We start from the raw sequence: 17462 nt of genomic DNA on the forward strand, positions 1-17462 counted from the left end.
CTTATTAATGTCGATGTGCATCATGCAAATAAAGTAGTGTTGTCCTACTTACCGTGTAGGTCTGCAGCCACGCACAGAAACAAAACGGACATTAAAAAGAAGGAAGTTTGCTTCTCACGGAGCTCCATGGTGGGGCTGTAACGGGTTGTGACACTCTGCTGGAGGACGCGCAGAGACGAAGGGCTGCCTCCCAGGAAGCCTCCTACTTTTAACTCGAACAGAGGTCGTGCTGCAGCTCACAGTATGACATAATCAGGTTTGACAACACCGCGACAGATGATAAGCGAGGTGAGACCTTCCTTCTCCCTTTAAGGTCCTGTGTCTTTCCCAAAAAAAAAAAAAAAAAAAAAACCCCAAATGAGAAAGCTGAATAAGGTGCGGTAAAACCAGCCTCCACTTTGAAAAACACGGCAAAGCAAGTCCCCACTTTGTTGCGCCCCACTTTGTTTTGCGGGTACGCGTGTATGCTAGACATTACGGTAAGAGCGACGAGGAACCAATTTCAAAATTAAAGCGATGTTCTGGTGACCATGTTCTCACATTCATTCAGTCTGTCAATAATGAATTAATGAACAAGTAAATGAATAAAAATAAAAAAAAAGTGTGAAAAAATGAAACAATGTCAAAATCAATGCAGTTATGAAATTAAATTAATTGAAATGCTCTCTAATGGCACAGACAATATTTGGCCATTCCCATGTAGAATCTCAAAATTAAAGCCATTAATTAAAGTACCACCATGGAAGGCCTTAGTGACTGCAAATTGTACACAAAAGGCCAAAATATATACTCAGTTTTTTGCCATCTTGTTCATGTTTCACCCCTGATCACATCTTAGTAATTAAATGAATAATGAGTCAGTAGTAGGTGTAAAGTTTTAAGGTTACACCATGCTGTTACACAAGTGTGTTATATGAATATCTGAGATAGCAGACTAAAATGAAATAGTTTAAAACAGTGGAGCACTGTTCAAAGCCAGGTCACCCTCCCCTCATCCGCTACTCCTTATTTACCTGAAAAACCCTGTCAATTCAATTTTAAGGGACAGATTTGAAAGTAAGTGAAGTGCCAAGAGGCTAGACTTTTACATTCCCTATGTCTGACCCGTGAAGCTCAGAATGCAAATGTTCCAACAATGCATTTTATTTTGATCTCACAATTGAAAGACAAACATTATACAAAAGTATGGAAAAAATAATGCTCCTTTTTAATCTTAAGAGGACTGCAGCTTTACAAACATTTGCCAAAAAAAAAAAAGTCTGCTCAAGCGTCATCGACTTAATTTGATAACATTTTATTAATTTCCTCTTCAATGTACATTTGTTTGATCCATTGTCCTCTCTGTAAGCCCTCTGTATCCAGCTATTTGAATGATTTGCCTTTGAAAAATGTTGCTTTGTACCATTTTTGAAAAAACTGAGTTTGACTCATTCAACTGCTCACTTCAGGGAGCTTTTCAGCTTAAGTGCTCTTCTCAGTAATTAAAAAAACTGAAAAGTCATATCTGTTGATTTTGTTTTGGTTTGTATGTGTATCACATTACTGCAATGATGCATGTAAACTGCTCTCAACTATCACTTAAAAAACATCTCCTGTATTGGTGTTTTATTGGAGAGACAGTGACATTTTGATTAAAAGATTTATTGCACCTCACAATACAGCACTACATAACACAAGGAGTCAACAAAAAACAAACCACTGTTATCTCCATAAAACATGAGCTTAAGTGACTGTAAGCCAACACTTCAAGCTACTGAGTCACTTCCGACCAGAAGATTGTATTGACTTGCTAATTAACTCGCTTCTAACTGATTTACGCGTCGACAGTTTCTGTCTTGAACACTTTATCCATTTATTGTTCTTTACATGTGGTCTCTTATCGATCAAACATAATATTTCTCCTTTGTAAACAAAACACTAATAACTTAAATTCTGCTACAACTTGTCTCAGCGTCAGCTATACACAGCGTGAGTGTGAGCAGTGAAAAATATTTTTACCTGCCCGGGTAAATGGTTTGTTCCTACTTATAACATTTGTGCCAGCTGCAACAGCAACACCTGATAACATAAATTACATTGTAAACAATATTACGGCTCTTACAGTGACTCTTGTTCATCTCTCATAGTAAAGTGCCCTCTAGGGATACACGTGGTGTGTTTTTTCCACATTTTTCACCCCTGTGTGGACAATTTTGTTGTTTGTGTGAAGATTGTGTAAAATAGTTGAACAATGTTGAGTCAGGTAGATACAAACACATCTAAATAAAACACGATTTTGCACAACAACTCCAAAAGATTTTTTAATTTCAGATCATGAAAACAGATATTAAAACCTGAGTTCCTGGTGGTGAAGAGGCACCACATATTTCTTTTGGGGCTTTTTAGATTTTATAGAAAAATTCACTTAAGTTATCTGCCGTGGACAACTTTCAGGTCAATTGGTGAACTGGGAAAATCCTCTGAAGACACATTTTGAAAGGACCTCCCCTAAATTTCATACAACTTGTTCTGCAAAGGCTACAAAAAGCACATCGAGTTATTAAAATATAAATTTCACGAGGCTTGTTAAAGGGTAAGAATTTAATCAATAAAAAAAACTAGGATTGATTGACTTGATATAGAAGAGGTGATTGCTCTAAAGCTCGCTGTGCTTCTTTGCTTTCTGTTGTTGAACCTTCTCCGGGAGCGTCTGAGTCATGAAGACGAACCGGTCCTTCTTCAAGCTCTGACCAGCTACCTGCTCCTTTAAACGAATTTCCAGGTAGTGTTCTTCTGCTCCATACTTTGGCCAGTGGGCAAGACCATCCCCATTAGGAGACCTAGACACATACACATGTTAAAAACAAGTTTGTATTAATATTATAACATTTTTGTATTATAATGCATAATGAGGTTAATTTTTACCCTGTGCGAGCAAAGTTAGCCCAGTAACTCATCACGGTTCTGCTCAACTGCATCTCTTCTTCGGAGCATTCACCTAAAACAATGACAATATGGTAAATCATTCTGCATTATGAAACCCAGAGAAAACCCAGATCTCTGGTTGACTGTTAAAGATATATGTATGCACTTACCAATTAACTTGATTTGGGAAGTTGTGAAGCAAAATCCTACTACCAAAATGAGTTCATCTCCATGTTCACTGCCAACAAAGCTTGGCCTTCTTTCCTGCAGGAATTTTGGAGTGTACTGGAACTCATACAGGTACACAGGGGCGCCTGCATCTATTGGCAGACAGATTAGTGTGATATTATGTTATTGTGTGATAGTAATGATCAAATATTGGTTCTGAAGTAGATATGAGTAGTCTTAAATAAATAATGAGGTACTACCTCTGTGAGCATTCGCTGTCTTTATGGCTGGAATGGTGAACGTCAGATCTCCCAGCATCTCTGTGAAGCCGTCTCTATTTTTCACACGATCTTCACCGTTTCCAATGTATTCTTCTGCGATCAAACCACTGATGAAGGGCTTGAGACAAAGAGCAATGTATATGTTAAAGAGGTTTGAGCATGATGAAACATTAACACTATATCAGGCCAGTGTCTGTCTTACATCAGGGTTGAACAAGGAAATTATGTTCTGGACACTCTCCCGATCCATTCCCTCAGTCCAGTCTGGAGGAGCAAATAACTAAGGGAAGACACAACTGGAATTAACATTTCAAAGTCAAAATGTTTAATGGGCTCATATGGCAATCAATCAAGCATTCACACTTACACCAGGAAGTAACCATCCCCCTTCATCATCATTAGCACCAGTCATGAATGGCACAGTGAGAAGTTCATGTTTCTGGAACAGCTCGTCAACAGGTTTGGTCAGGAAGTGTTCGTCAATGTTTACGAGATATTTTAATTGTTCATTCTTGAGAGAACAAAATGTTTTTAAGAGAAAAATTTGAGGTAACAAACAACAAAAAAATTATGACATAACTCCCCATTAACTCAGTCTACAAGATTTGCATACAATATCTTACCTTCCCAATAGTCACAAAAGTATCAAAATCGAGGTTTTTCATGCAGTCAGCAAGCTTCTGTGTGTTTTCGTGGCCACAGCCAGATACATTCGCTGCCATCTGAGGACAACAATGTAGGAAACCAAACATGTTATTATATTTTCAGTATTGCGCACAAAAACTAAAATGGCACTCAGCCCTCAGATACCAGCCACCTAAATACAGCATTATTTGTTTGAGCAAGATCTATCTATTATTCCCTGAGAAAGTATGCCCTATCTTGCAATGTTAAAGAAAGTGAAAAACTGTTTTCCTGGATCCGTCCCTTTTTCTGGATCGAGACCAGGAGTTGATGGGTCTATTCTGGGCTGAGATCCATCCAAATCTGTTCAACAGTTTTTTGTGTAAACCTGCTGGCAAACCAACTGACCAACTTACTAACTAACCAACAAACAAATAAACAAACAAACAGACACAGGTGAAATCACAACCTCCTTAGCAGAGGTAATAAACACACTGATAGTCAACCTGTGTCATAGGTAGAGGATCACTTGTCACGAGTAAATCCATTGCAGCAGTGCCACTCTCAGCAATGGCACGGTGGAACAGGCTGTTGGACAGTGGAGAGAGAAGCTGTTGATTTAAGTGGCAAATAAATGTAAAGTTATCTGAGCAGCCGTGACATAACTGTGCAATTAAGTGTTTTATCTACTGAATGATCCTTACCAGGAGGGATACGCTCGTTCCACCAGCCGACTCCCCAAATATAGTAACTAAATCTGGGTTTCCTCCAAAGTTGTCAATGTGCTCCTGGACCCACCTCAGAGCTTGTACCTGGTCCAGCAGACCAAAGTTCCCTGACATGTGCTCATCTCCAGTGCTGGATAGAACATACAGTTATAATCTTTAAGGCAACATTAACAACTGCTGGTCAAATGGATTTTAGTTCACATTTGGCACAGATGGGATCAAAAGAAGTAAAACAAATCCTTTTTTTTTACTTTACCTGAGAAAACCCAGAGCTCCCAAACGGTACTGGATCAGAACCACAACCGTATCCTGGTATGCAGCCAGGGCGGAGCCATCATACATTGAAGCTGACCCCATACCAAACCCTCCACCATGGATCCAGACCATGACCTGGCAAGATGTACGGACGTTTTAACTTAAACGAGAACTTCGGTCGATTTCAACATGCAGCTTTATCGCTCAAGCTACCCTTGACTAGCCAGTACCGAAAACGCAAGCACTTTTGGTCCACCTCTTACAGGGCTCCTTGAATGGAGAGTTAGCATTGACAGCTAACAGCATGGGGTTATAACTTTACACTGTTTTTTAAGCGTCTTAACATGCTCCAAATCTCACCCCAAAAGTTATACAACATCAGCAGACACCTTACAACACATCACTGTAGCGTTTATGACTCACAATGAATAAAAAAGTGGTTAAAACAGTGTGTTTGTGCAAGCAGCCACATACCGTTTGTTGACATCCATGTCGTAGACCAAACTAGTCGATCCGTCGAGCGTGCGCTTACTCACTCACTGGCAGCGACGGAAACTTGAATTTTGCAGACAAAAACGTATTCCAGCATTTTCGTTTTTCTGTTCATAACGTACATGTTCATCTTGCAGCCTGCCATGAGCCATTAGCCTTACAATAGCCTGTTACGAGTCTATTCGCTCTGCACCGAGAGCTAGCTAGTCTGCTCATGCTAATGGTTCTTGCAGAGAGCAGAGCAGAGCAGAGAGTCCGTGATGATCGAGGCAGCGCTAGTTACTGAAAATGGTACGAGTTTGTGCAATGTCCAATTGTGGCAAAAGAATGAAAAAATATAAGAATATAAGCTTCCACCGTTTGCCTCTCTACGACCCCGAAACATCACCATTGTGGCTGGTCGTTCTTCAAATAGACATGCAAACTCCGTTTGAACTCTGTGCGGGTGACACGCTGTGCGCTATCCTGGGACACATTAGGCTGTATGATGTCCCACTCCTTACAGCATAGGCTTTCCTCTTCTGTATCCATTTGGACACAACATCCACAAGAGCACCACCAGGTCGCCGATGTCCTTGGCCGTGAAGCCTCCTCTGCCTGTTCCGCTCTCTGCGCCTCTCTCTCCGCTCTCTCGTTCTCTAGTGCAAGTAACTCCTTATCTGTATACTCCAAACAAATATAGACTACCGTCGAATTCAAAAGGTTTGCCGTCGATGTCTTCCACTTCGACATCAGACAAGCTCTCCATTGTGACTATTTCGGAAACAGCTTCATTCATCACGGACTCTCTGCTCTGCTCTCTGCAAGAACCATTAGCATGAGCAGACAAGCTAGCTCTCGGTGCAGAGCGAATAGACTCGCAACAGGCTATTGTAAGGCTAATGGCTCATGGCAGGCTGTAACATGAACATGTACGTTATGAACAGAAAAACAAAAATGCTGGAACACGTTTTTGTCTGCAAAATTAAATTTTCCGTCGCTGCCAGTGAGGGAGTAAGCGCACGCTCGACGGATCGACTAGATTGGTCTACGACGTGGATGTCAACAAACGGGTATGTGGCTGCTTGCACAAACACACTGTTTTAACCACTTTTTTTATTCATTGTGAGTCATAAACGCTACAGTGCTGTGTTGTAAGGTGTCTGCTGATGTTACTTAACTTTTGGGGTGAGATTTGGAGCATGTTAAGATGCTTAAAACACAGTGTAAAGTTCTGACCCAATGCTGTTAGCTGTCAATGCTAAGTCTCCGTTCAAGGAGCCCTGTAAGAGGTGGACCAAAAGTGTTCACGTTTTCGGTACTGGCTAGTCAAGGGTAGCTTGAGCGATAAAGATGCATGTTGAAATCGACCGAAGTTCTCCTTTGATTCTAATGGAGCTCATAAGAATCTAAATCAAAATACATTAACTAAACAAAGACATCTGAATAAAACAGAGAACTGATGCTGACAAACACACTTAGAAATAAGGGTTCTTGAAGGGTTCTTCCTGAGGGGCTGGGGTTTAACTCAGAACTTCCACACCGTAAAACATTCAAATGTTCACAAATCATCCAAAATTTATTTCAATCGAAGATGTTCGTTCGTGTTGGATCAGTTTCCAATTTTGTTGGTCTGTTGGTCAAATTGAACTGACTGAAGCAGCATCAGTCATACAAGCGTGTGTGTGTTACTGTCCTGTTCTGTTGACCTATCCTCACAGTCTCCTATCCCATTAGTCATTCAAACATAGATTGTTAGAATGATGGGTGACCACAGCATAACCCTAACCCTCAAAAGACATTAGTCAAAAACAGGCAATATTTGGAGCCTCTGGGGTGGATTCTAAATGAGACCTTTGGAATATAAAAGGGTTCACCATTGCACCACCTCGGTCAGTTCTTGTTAGCACCAGAAGAAAGTGGAAAGCTTCTGGACAGAACACGCAATAAGGGTCCTGGGTGGAACAATTGCACCATGGAACATGTCTCTGTAGACCTTGTTATGGGAAGTTCTGGGTAGATGGTTCAAAGGTATAACATTTCATGTTGGGTTCTAGGTAGCAAGCTTGAAAAAAAAAGGTTCTTCCCGGAACCTCTTATTTCTAAGAGTGAAGCAGATTTAGAGATGATCCATTGCAGCCCAATTGTAGATATGGGCATCAGTATTCATATAGCCTATTATGGATTCTTCAAAGCAAACAAAGTCAGCTTCTCCATGAACACTATCGAGAGCTCAATCTCAGTAATTCAGCAGCACCACCTGCAGTGAAGGTTCTTACTGGGAGCTTGGCGTTGGGAGCTCTGTTTGCAGGAGTGTAAATGTTGAGGTAAAGGCAGTCTTCTGAAATCTCTGGGATTTCTATCTCCAAGACACCGATTTGTTCAAACAGATTATGAACGTGCTGTTTATTCTGAACACATCTGAAAAAAGAGACACGTCTTATTAATAAGTGTCGTCGTAATTTCTCCAAGCATGGTATGCAACAAATGAAGCCTTACATGAGTGGCTGCTGGGTGGCGTCCCTCACTCCTTTCCAGCCCTCTACAGGCTGTGGTGCTGCCAGTCTCAGAGCAGGGCCTACAGGTGGCTTGGCGAATGGGACACCCAGGAAGGCATGGACTCCAGCCTCCTTCCCCTTGACGCTCACAAATGTACCTCTCAGGCTGCCGAGCTTTGTGTGGACTTCAGGTGCTTCAGGCAACGAGGCAATTTATCAATTCATTTTCCATTTCGAATTAAAGTACTAAAATAAACATTTCTTCCAATTATGGCAGAGTTGGTTGGTTTTAAAGCAGGTTATGTAGCAAGTGACAAGTGTTGCATAATACAGCTACTTTCCATTTCAGCTGTTGAGTCATGTGAAAGAATCAGAGTTTCTCTCTCTCGTGCTGGCCATCCGGTTATAACTCATTTATAATTGTAAAGTTATATGGTATTTCTTGACAGACAGAAAACTAAACAACAATTTTGTTAATAGATTAATCGTGCTTGTCCTGAACATCTGCTGGTTTCTACAAAACTGCAGATTGCCACACCGTCTCCGGTGTGGCAATCTGCAGTTTTCTCTGTGCAAATTTAACTTGAATTAGACTGTTTATACCAAACATTTTGATGATGTCACCTTGGGCTGTGGAGCACTTTGGGGGTTTAACTTTTTGAACTAAAACTTTACATTGTTCATGATGAATTACGACATATCAATCATTTACAAAATGGAGCTCTCCAAACTGGCGCTGTGCCTGTCAGGCTGCAGAGCTACACCCTAATTCAACTGTGACCCACTGAGGGCAGTGTTGCAATGCAATGACTGTTACATACATTTACAGTGTGCTGACATCCTCTCTCGACATAAGTGGCTTGGATAATTTGACTAAATTTCCTTCTGGGTATTTATTTAATAATCTCTATAACTAACCTGATGGATAACATGTTATTATAATAGAAAAAAATATAACTAAAAAATAAAACATCCAGAATAAAAAGAAAAAAGGTGCATTGCTCCATTCTACACCACATTAAGTATGGAGCTCATCAACACACCCACAGTTATTCTCATTCAATATTAAGCAGCATAAAGCCAGCACCAGCCTACATATCTGAAAGTCACACCCTGTTAGGGCTTTGAGTTTCACCTTTGGACACAATGAGCATCTCCAGTATGTGGTTGAGAAGGTAAACAGTGTCAACAGGTAAGAAGGCACAATGAGTAATGTGAGGGATGGGTTAGTAAATGTAATGTTAGTAATGAGGGATACACTGCAGCTGGGGTCGGCCGTGCTGTTGCTCAGACTAACAGTTCAGTCAGAGCAACAGCTTACAGCAATACATGCTTATTAATGTCGACCTGCATCATGCAAATAAAGTAGTGTTGTCCTACTTACCGTGTAGGTCTGCAGCCACGAACAGAAACAAAACGGACATTAAAAAGAAGGAAGTTTGCTTCTCACGGAGCTCCATGGTGGGGCTGTGACGGGTTGCAACACTCTGCTGGAGGACGTGCTGAGACGAGTGCTGCCTCCCAGGTATGGAGCCAGAACGGTGACTTTAAAATTTGGCATCCAAAAAAAAAATTGGCATTGAAAACAAAACCAGTACTGAAAAAAGAACCTTTGTCATTGAAACATTTGTATTGAAAACAGTTGTACTGGCTTTGAAACAAGTATTGGCACTGAAAAAAGAAAGTAATTCAAATAATTCAAATCCGAAAATCTTATCATTTCATTTTATTTGGATTTTTTTGTATTTTTCAATGACAATCTTCAGATTTTTTCTTCATGTCACTTTTTTTTCAGTGACAGATTTTTTTTACAATGTCAGTTTTTTTTCAGTGTCACGGATTTTCAGTTTCAACTTTCTGTCACTGTTTTGGCGTCGAGAGGGAGGGGCCTGAGGGGAGGGGCAAGTAGAGCGCAGTTTGCATATCATTTGAGACGGTAATGGCAGCAGCCTGCGGGAAGGCGGGGCTGGACGGTCCAGCCATAATACACCACGTTAGGGCCCGTGTGCCGGCCGTCTCTGGGCAACACAGAGTCCAACTACCTCACAGACTTTTCTTCAAGCTCTCCCCGAGCCGGGGCTGCAGCGCCGTCAGCAGCGCTCTGGTCTGCTCCCCGAGCTCTGTGCCACCGCACCGCTACCGGACACCGGAGCTCCTGAGCTCCTGTATCTATATGCGTATGGAGTGTGGTAGTAGTACGGAGCTAACGAGCATTAGCCCCAGCTGTGTCGCTCCGAGCCGGGGCTGCCTCGCCAACTGCAGCGCTCCGTCTGCTCCCTGAGCTCTGTGCCACCGCACCGCTGCACACGCATACAGAGACCAGACAATAAAGGAGAGTGCTTGGAGAAAAGTCAGTCAGTTATGAAAATATGTGTCTGTTACTTGATTACAGCTGTCTGTTGTACTTTACTATGAACCACAGTAGCACAATCACAGCTGACTTTCCCCGCACACTTACTTGTTGAGTTTATTCGCTTCGACTCAAAGGAGTCATTGTAGGAATAGTGATATTATTCACATGAACTGAGTTTATAGGGGAGCTCTGGTCTCTGGTCTCCGGTAGCGGTGCGGTGGCTAGAGCTCGGGGAGCAGACCAGTCGGCGCTGCAGCCTCGGCTCGGAGCAACAGGCTGTTGTGCTAACTGTGGCTAATGCTCCGTGCTCAGCAGACTAAAATAAAATTGTTAAAAAAGGTGGAGGACTGCTCAAGTCTAGGTCAAGCCTCCCCTCATCCACTACTCCTTATTTACCTGAAAAACCCTGTCTGTCTCAGGTTTATTCCATTTTAAGAAGGGCCAGATTTGAAAGTAAGTGAAGTGCCAAGAGGCCAGACTTTGACCTGTGAAACTCAGAATGCAAATGATCCAACAATGTATTTTATTTTGATTTCACAATTGAAAGACAAACATTATACAAGGTATGGAAAAAATAATGCTTCTTTTAATCTTAGAGGACTGCAGCTTTACAAACATTTGCAAAAAAAAAAAAAAAAAAAAAAAAGAGGAGTCACATTGGTCACATTTTATTAATTTCCTCTTCAATGTACAACATTTGTTTGATCCATTCTCCTCTCTGTAAGCCCTCTGTATCCAGCTATTTGAATCATTTTTCCTTTTTAAAAATGTTGCTTTGTACTATTTTCGATGTCAAACGCCTGATTTGTGAAAAACTGAGCTTGACTCAGTTCAACTGCTCACATCGGACTTCAGGGAGCTTTTCAGCTTAAGTGCTCTTCTCAGTAATTAAGAAAACACTGAAAAGAACCTTTTTCGTCATATCTGTTGATTTTGTTTTGGTTTGTATGTGTATCACATTACTGCAATGATGCATGTAAACTGTTCTCAACTATCACTTAAAAAACATTATCTCTTGTATTGGTGTTTAATTGGATAGACAGTCACATTTTGATTACAATATTTGTTTCACTTCACAATACAGCACTACATAACACAAGGAGTCAACAAAAAACAAACCACTGTGATCTCCATAAAACATGAGCTTAAGTTACTGTAAGCCAACACTTCAAGCTACTGAGTCGCTGCCCACCAGAAGATTGAATTGACGTACTAATTAACTCGCTTCTAACTGATTTACGCTTCGACAGTTTCTGTCTTGAACACTTTATCCATTTATTGTTCTTTACATGTGATCTCTTATCGATCAAACACAATATTTCTCCTTTGTAAACAAAACAATAATAACTTAAATTCTGCTACAACTTGTCTCAGCGTCAGCTATACACAGTGTGAGTGTGAGTAGTGAAAAACTATTTACCTGCCCGGGCAAAAGGTTTGTTCCCACATTTGTGCCAGCTGCAACAGCAACACCTGATAACATAAATTACATTGTAAACAATATTATGGTTCTGACAGCGACCCTTGTTTATCTCTCATAGTTAAGTGCACTCTAGGGATACATGTGGTGCCTTTTTCACATTTTACACCCCTGTGTGGACAAATTTGTTGTTTGTGTGAAGAGTGGATGAAATAACTGAACAACTTCAAAAGATTTATTTTTATTTTAGATCATTAAAAAAGATATTAAAACCTGAGTTCCTGGTGGTGAAGAGGCCCTACATATTTCTTTTGGGGCTTTTTAGATTTTTATAGAAAGATTCGCTTAAGTGATCTGCCGTGGACCACTTTCAGGTCAATTGGTGAACAGGGAAAATCCTCTGAAGACACATTTTGTAAGGACCTCCCCTAAATTTCATACCATTTTTTTCTGCAAAGGCTAAAAAAAGCACATCAAGTTGTTTATGAGGCTTGTTAAAAGGTAAACATTGAATCAATAAAAAAAACTAGAATTGATGGAGTGGATACAGAAGAGGTGACTGCTCTAAAGCTCGCTGTGCTTCTTGGCTTTCTGTTGTTGAACCTTCTCCGGGAGCGTCTGAGTCAGGAAGACAAACCGGTCCTTCTTCAAGCTCTGACCAGTTACCTGCTCCTTTAAACGAATTTCCAGGTAGTGTTCTTCTGCTCCATACTTTGGCCAGTGGGCAAGACCATTCCCATTAGGAGACCTAGACACATACACATGTTAAAAACAATTTTGTATTAATATTGTAATATTGTTATATTATAATGCATAATGAGGTTCATTCTTACCCTGTGCGAGCAAAGTTAGCCCAGTAGCTCATCACGGTTCTGCTCAACTGCATCTCCTCTTCAGAGCATTCATCTAAAACAACGATATCGTTGTTACATACCCAGAGAAAATCCAGACTTCTAGTGCTCTGCTCAAAAATTGATTTTCTTATTGCACTTACCAAATAACTTGACATGAGAAGTTGTGAAGCACAATCCAAAAACTGTCATGATTTCATCTCCATGGTCACAGCCAACAAAGCTCGGCCTTCTGTCCTGCATGAGTTTGGGAGGATACTGATACTCATACAGGTACACGGGGGCACCTGCATCTATTAGCAGACAAATGAAGTGTGATATTATGTTGTTGTGTGACAGTGAATAATAAATAATGGCTCTTAAATAGATTGGAGTAGTCTTAAGTAAATAAACTACCTCTGTGGGTATTTGCTGTCTTTATGGCTGGAATGGTGAATATCAGATCTCCGACCATCTCTGTGAACCCATCTCTGTTTTTCACACGTTCTTCACCATTTCCAATGTATTCCTCTACGATCAAACCACTGATGATGGGCTTGAGAAAAAGAGCAACACGTGTTAAAGAGGTTCAAGCCTAATTAAACAGTAATACTGTATCTTTTGTTGGTCTTATAAAGTGCCCTGATAATTTTTTTATATTGGTGTCTTACATTTGTTTCAGTTGGTAAAATGCTCTGATGTGGGCCTATACATTTATTGCTGCTTATTGTATGGTTAATGTGGCGAGTGAACCCAAAATGTCCTATGTTTTGAAAGGCCTTTGAACGCCTCAGGTTTCTCTTATTTGAGTTCTTATTTGTTCGGGCAGGTGTCAATCATTTTCTCTGTTATTCGGGATTAACCTGTCGGATTGTTAGAGGGGCGGGACTAGAGGGAAAGCGAGGGAAATGGAGAGAAAGAGCCGCAGAGAGAAGTGAAAAGACTTAAGCCTGAGCGAATTTTCATATAACTTTATGAAAAGGTGTCATTTACCGTTATCATTCGGGAGTTTACGTGAGTGTTTACTTCTTCTGTTAAGAGTGCAACCGAGCTTGTTTTACAAGTGAGGGCTCGTTACTGAAGACCATGATGCGATTTTTGCTAGCGGTTAGCATCGCCAACCGCTAATCAGGAGATGCTGCGCTAAGAGGTTGGACTGCCAAGTGCCACTTCAATCTTCAGGACAGGACCAGGCATTGGGACATGTCTCTGGTCACATCGCTGCTTCTGGGAAGACGTTTTGGAGGAAATTGCTGGATCGCTTTTCCGTGGTTTGGTGTGAGTATGCTTTTCAAAGTGGTTTTCTATATAAGCTCCAGCATGCCTGCCATTACTGGTACCATGGAAACACTGCACTACTACTATTTTTAAGGGACAGTGTGTAATGATTTAAGTAATTTATTAACTCAAATCTACGTCTTCAATCATAAGTAAGTCCTGATTGGTGTACAATTACCTCTGCCAACAATCTGACTTATCCTCCTGAGCGAAGAATTACCCATCTGAATATACATAGCACGGGCAAGCTCTATGGAGGCCGCCATGTCTTTCCGGTTTAAAAAAAACTATGGACTGCCAAGAGGGACAAAAAGCACTATGTAGTACTACATAGTAAGGCTAAATGCGTTTTCGCTCAGAGCCAGCTTGACTATGGAACTGAGAGGGAGCTCAGCGAAAGCGCTCGTCACTTACAATAACAATAACTAACTACATCTTTACCTCATTACTTGAATCAGTAGAAATACTCAACGCTGTTGGGATAGACTCCATGTTTTGAAAATGAGTTTCTTGTCCGGCAGGGCCACCGTAGCTTCCGGAACGTCTCCAACGTCTTCAGAACGGGAGGGGTGAGCAAAGAAGTGTTGCATTGTAGAACCTCACAGCTAGATGGCGCTAAATACTTGATATATTACACACTGTCCCTTTAAGGTTTCTAATGTGTGTTTATTTCTTGGTTATGAGGTGATTCAAAACAAAAGGAAAAGAAATGAGCCACAAGGTTTAGACATTTAAGCTGTTTATTATTTCTAAGTCCTTGTTTTAAGGTGTTTTTCATGCTAATGATGTTTATACCGAATAAGAGCTATAGTTACGGTTAAAAGTAAACTGCAAGGGAAAATTAATGCTCAGTAACAGTATAGATGCAATCAATAAACTAACCAGGCCTCTCTGCAATTTAGCCAGAGTAATTTTCAATGTGTGTTAATTATTGTAAAACATCCCAAATTATACATTTTAGTAGCCTTCCCCGATTCGCTCCCATACAGTCTGATACATAAAAGGGGTATTCATGAAAAGCTAAGTGAGAGGGCTACACTTACATCAGGGTAGAAGATGGAAATTGCGTTCTGGACCTGCTCACGATCCATTCCCTCAGTCCAGTTTGGAGGAGCAAGGAACTAAAGGAAGACACAGCCTTAATTGACATTTCAGACAAAACAACATTTTTTAAATGAGCCCATATGACATCAATTAAGCATTCACACTTACATTTGTTAATAACCAGCCCCCTTCATCATCATTAACACCAGTCATGAATGGCACAGTGAGAAGTTCATGTTTCCGGAACAGCTCGTCAACAGGTTTGGTCAAGAAGTGTCCATCAACATTTATGGTATATCTTAATTGTTCATTCTTGAGAGAACAAAATGTATGACATTTTTTTTTTCATAAAAATGGCTGCATAATGATAATCCCATGAAGACAATTGTTTTTAGTTTTGCATACAATAACTTACATTCGTAATATCCACAAAAGTATCGAAATCGATGTTTTTCAAGCAGTCAGTGAGTTTCTCTGTGCTTTCGAAGCTACAGCCAGTTATATTTGCAACCACCTGAGGACATTTCAGAAAGACAAACACGTTATGATATTCTCAGTATAGTACACAAAAATTTGGCACTAAGTAGAGCGCATACCTCCGCCAAGGCCCAACAGTCCCCTTTGATTCAATCAAGTCTAATTCAGTATGAAACTCAATAGTCCTGTATCACTCTGAACTGTAAACCAACTCTTAACTGCTTAACCATAAGTTGAGCTCACCAGATCTCAGAACCACATCAAATTGTACTCACTGATAGATACCAGCCACCTAAATGAACCTGTTTTTTTCTTCTTCCATCAAGCCCAATACAATATTACCTGGGAAATAAATGCCCTATCTAGCATTGTTAAAGACAGCAAAAAAATGTTTTCCTTGATCCGTCCCTCGTCTATGGTGGGCCGAGACCCATCCTCCATCCAAGTTCCATTGAAATCTGTTCAATATGTTTTGTTTAATCCTGCTCATAAACCAACCAACCTAACAAAGAAAATGATAAACACACTGATAATCAACCTGTGTCGAAGGAAGAGGATCATTTGCCATGAGTAAATCCATTGCAGCTGTGCCACTCTCAGCAATGGCATGGTGGAACAGGCCGTTGGACAGTGGCGAGAGAAGCTGTTGATTTAAGTGACAAAAATTGAGAGGTTATTTGAGCAGCAGGAACTTTGCAATGAAGAAAAAAGGTGCTTTACATGCTAATTGATCCTTACCAGGAGGGATACGCTCACTCCACCTGCCGACTCCCCAAATATAGTAACTAAATCTGGGTTTCCTCCAAAGTTGTGAATGTGCTCCTGGACCCACCTCAGAGCTTGGACCTGGTCCAGCAGACCAAAGTTCCCTGACATGTGCTCATCTCCAGTGCTGGATAGACCATACAATTATAATCATCAAGGTTACGTTAACAACTGCTGGTCAAAGTGAGTAAATAAAAAGTACAATAAAGAGAAAATAAAGTTCTGAAGAAAATGGATTGTAGTTCACATTTGGCACAGATAGGATCGAAAGAAGTAAAGCAAAGTCTTAGCCTTTTTTTTTTTACCTGAGAGAACCCAGAGCTCCCAAACGGTACTGGATCAGAACCACGACCATATCCTGGTATGCAGACAGGGCGGAGCCATCATACATTGAAGCTGACCCCATAACAAATCCTCCACCATGGATCCAGACCATGACCTGGCAGAACATAAGGATGTTTTAACTTAATTCTAACTGAGCTCATAAGAATCTCAACTAAACTACAACAAACAAAATAAAGACTGTTGGACCAAAGCTAGTTGTGACAATTTGTTTATTTAGAGGTGGCCCATTTGCAGCCCAATTCTGAATAATTGGCATCAGTATTCTTTGCCATTAGGGATTCTTCTAAAGAAAAGAAAATGTAAACTTCTCCATGAACGTTATCCAGAGCTCAATCTCAGTAAATTAGCATCACTACTCTCCTATCTGCTGTTTAGAGTTCTTACTGGGAGCTTGGCGTTGGGAGCTCTGTTTGCAGGAGTGTAGATATTGAGGTAAAGGCAGTCTTCGGAAATGTCTGGGATTTCTGGCAGCGTGTCACCCAATTTTTCAAGCAGATCATAAGTGAGCTTAATACTCTGAACACACCTGAAAAAAGAGACATGTTTTATCAATAAGTATTTTCGGAATTTTTCCAAGCGTGGTATGCAACAAATGAAGCCTTACATGAGTGGCTGCTGGGTGGCGTTCCTCACTCCTTTCCAGCCCTCTACAGGCTGTGGTGCTGCCAGTCTCAGAGCAGGGCCTACAGGTGGCTTGGCGAATGGGACACCCAAGAAGGCATGGACTCCAGCCTCCTTCCCCTTGACACTCAAAAACTTACCTTTCAGGCTGCCGAGCTTTGTTTGGACTTCAGGTGATTTATGTTGTTGGATCTTCTCCGGGAGCGTCTGAGTCATGAAGACAAACCGGTCCTTCTTCAAGCTCTGACCAGTTACTTGCTCCTTTAAACGAATTTCCAGGTAGTGTTCTTCTGCGCCATACTTTGGCCAGTGGGCAAGCCCATCCCCATTAGGAGACCTAGAAATATACACACGTTAAAAACAAGTTTGTATTAATATTTTAATATTGTGATATTATAAT

General features: G+C 40.9%; 3 protein-coding genes across 3 annotated transcripts in view; all 3 read right to left on the minus strand.

Moving 5' to 3' along the window:
• Positions 1–17462, minus strand: part of ces2b (carboxylesterase 2b) — a 66267-nt gene that overhangs the window by 28458 nt on the left and 20347 nt on the right. Inside the window, 4 exon segments of the mRNA XM_030426244.1 lie at positions 16070–16223; positions 16402–16535; positions 16826–16967; positions 17046–17399. Coding sequence (XP_030282104.1) covers positions 16070–16223; positions 16402–16535; positions 16826–16967; positions 17046–17399 — 784 coding nt within the window.
• LOC115586844 (liver carboxylesterase 2-like) lies at positions 1490–9426 on the minus strand. The gene is made up of 13 exons (XM_030426246.1): positions 9314–9426; positions 7931–8123; positions 7711–7852; positions 4962–5095; positions 4682–4835; positions 4484–4588; positions 3977–4075; positions 3721–3864; positions 3556–3633; positions 3333–3471; positions 3075–3224; positions 2905–2977; positions 1490–2819 (listed from the first exon to the last, which is right to left on the minus strand). Exons 1-13 carry the CDS (start codon positions 9387–9389, stop codon positions 2636–2638), a joined length of 1671 nt encoding a protein of 556 aa, XP_030282106.1. The 5' UTR covers positions 9390–9426; the 3' UTR covers positions 1490–2635.
• On the minus strand, positions 12237–14948 carry LOC115586845 (carboxylesterase 5A-like). The gene is made up of 5 exons (XM_030426247.1): positions 14854–14948; positions 12950–13088; positions 12697–12846; positions 12536–12608; positions 12237–12450 (listed from the first exon to the last, which is right to left on the minus strand). The coding sequence occupies exons 1-5, from the start codon at positions 14899–14901 to the stop codon at positions 12267–12269; spliced, it is 594 nt and encodes a 197-aa protein (XP_030282107.1). The 5' UTR covers positions 14902–14948; the 3' UTR covers positions 12237–12266.

This window comes from Sparus aurata, chromosome 8, assembly GCF_900880675.1.
Source record: "Sparus aurata chromosome 8, fSpaAur1.1, whole genome shotgun sequence".
Classification (NCBI taxonomy): domain Eukaryota; kingdom Metazoa; phylum Chordata; class Actinopteri; order Spariformes; family Sparidae; genus Sparus; species Sparus aurata.

What these genes read in the sequence shown, in the direction of transcription:
- LOC115586844 (XM_030426246.1), bottom strand. Translation starts at nt 9,389, where the DNA reads ATGGAGCTCCGTGAGAAGCAAACTTCCTTCTTTTTAATGTCCGTTTTG. An exon ending in GGGGATGGTTACTTCCTGGT is followed by an intron (nt 3,634 to 3,720) that starts GTAAGTGTGAAT and finishes GTCTTCCCTTAG; the next exon opens with TTATTTGCTCCTCCAGACTG. An exon ending in TTTCCTTGTTCAACCCTGAT is followed by an intron (nt 3,472 to 3,555) that starts GTAAGACAGACA and finishes CTTTGTCTCAAG; the next exon opens with CCCTTCATCAGTGGTTTGAT.
- LOC115586845 (XM_030426247.1), bottom strand. Translation starts at nt 14,901, where the DNA reads ATGGATCGTGAGCAGGTCCAGAACGCAATTTCCATCTTCTACCCTGAT. An exon ending in GACAGCAAATACCCACAGAG is followed by an intron (nt 12,847 to 12,949) that starts GTAGTTTATTTA and finishes GTCTGCTAATAG; the next exon opens with ATGCAGGTGCCCCCGTGTAC. An exon ending in GCTAACTTTGCTCGCACAGG is followed by an intron (nt 12,451 to 12,535) that starts GTAAGAATGAAC and finishes GTATGTGTCTAG; the next exon opens with GTCTCCTAATGGGAATGGTC.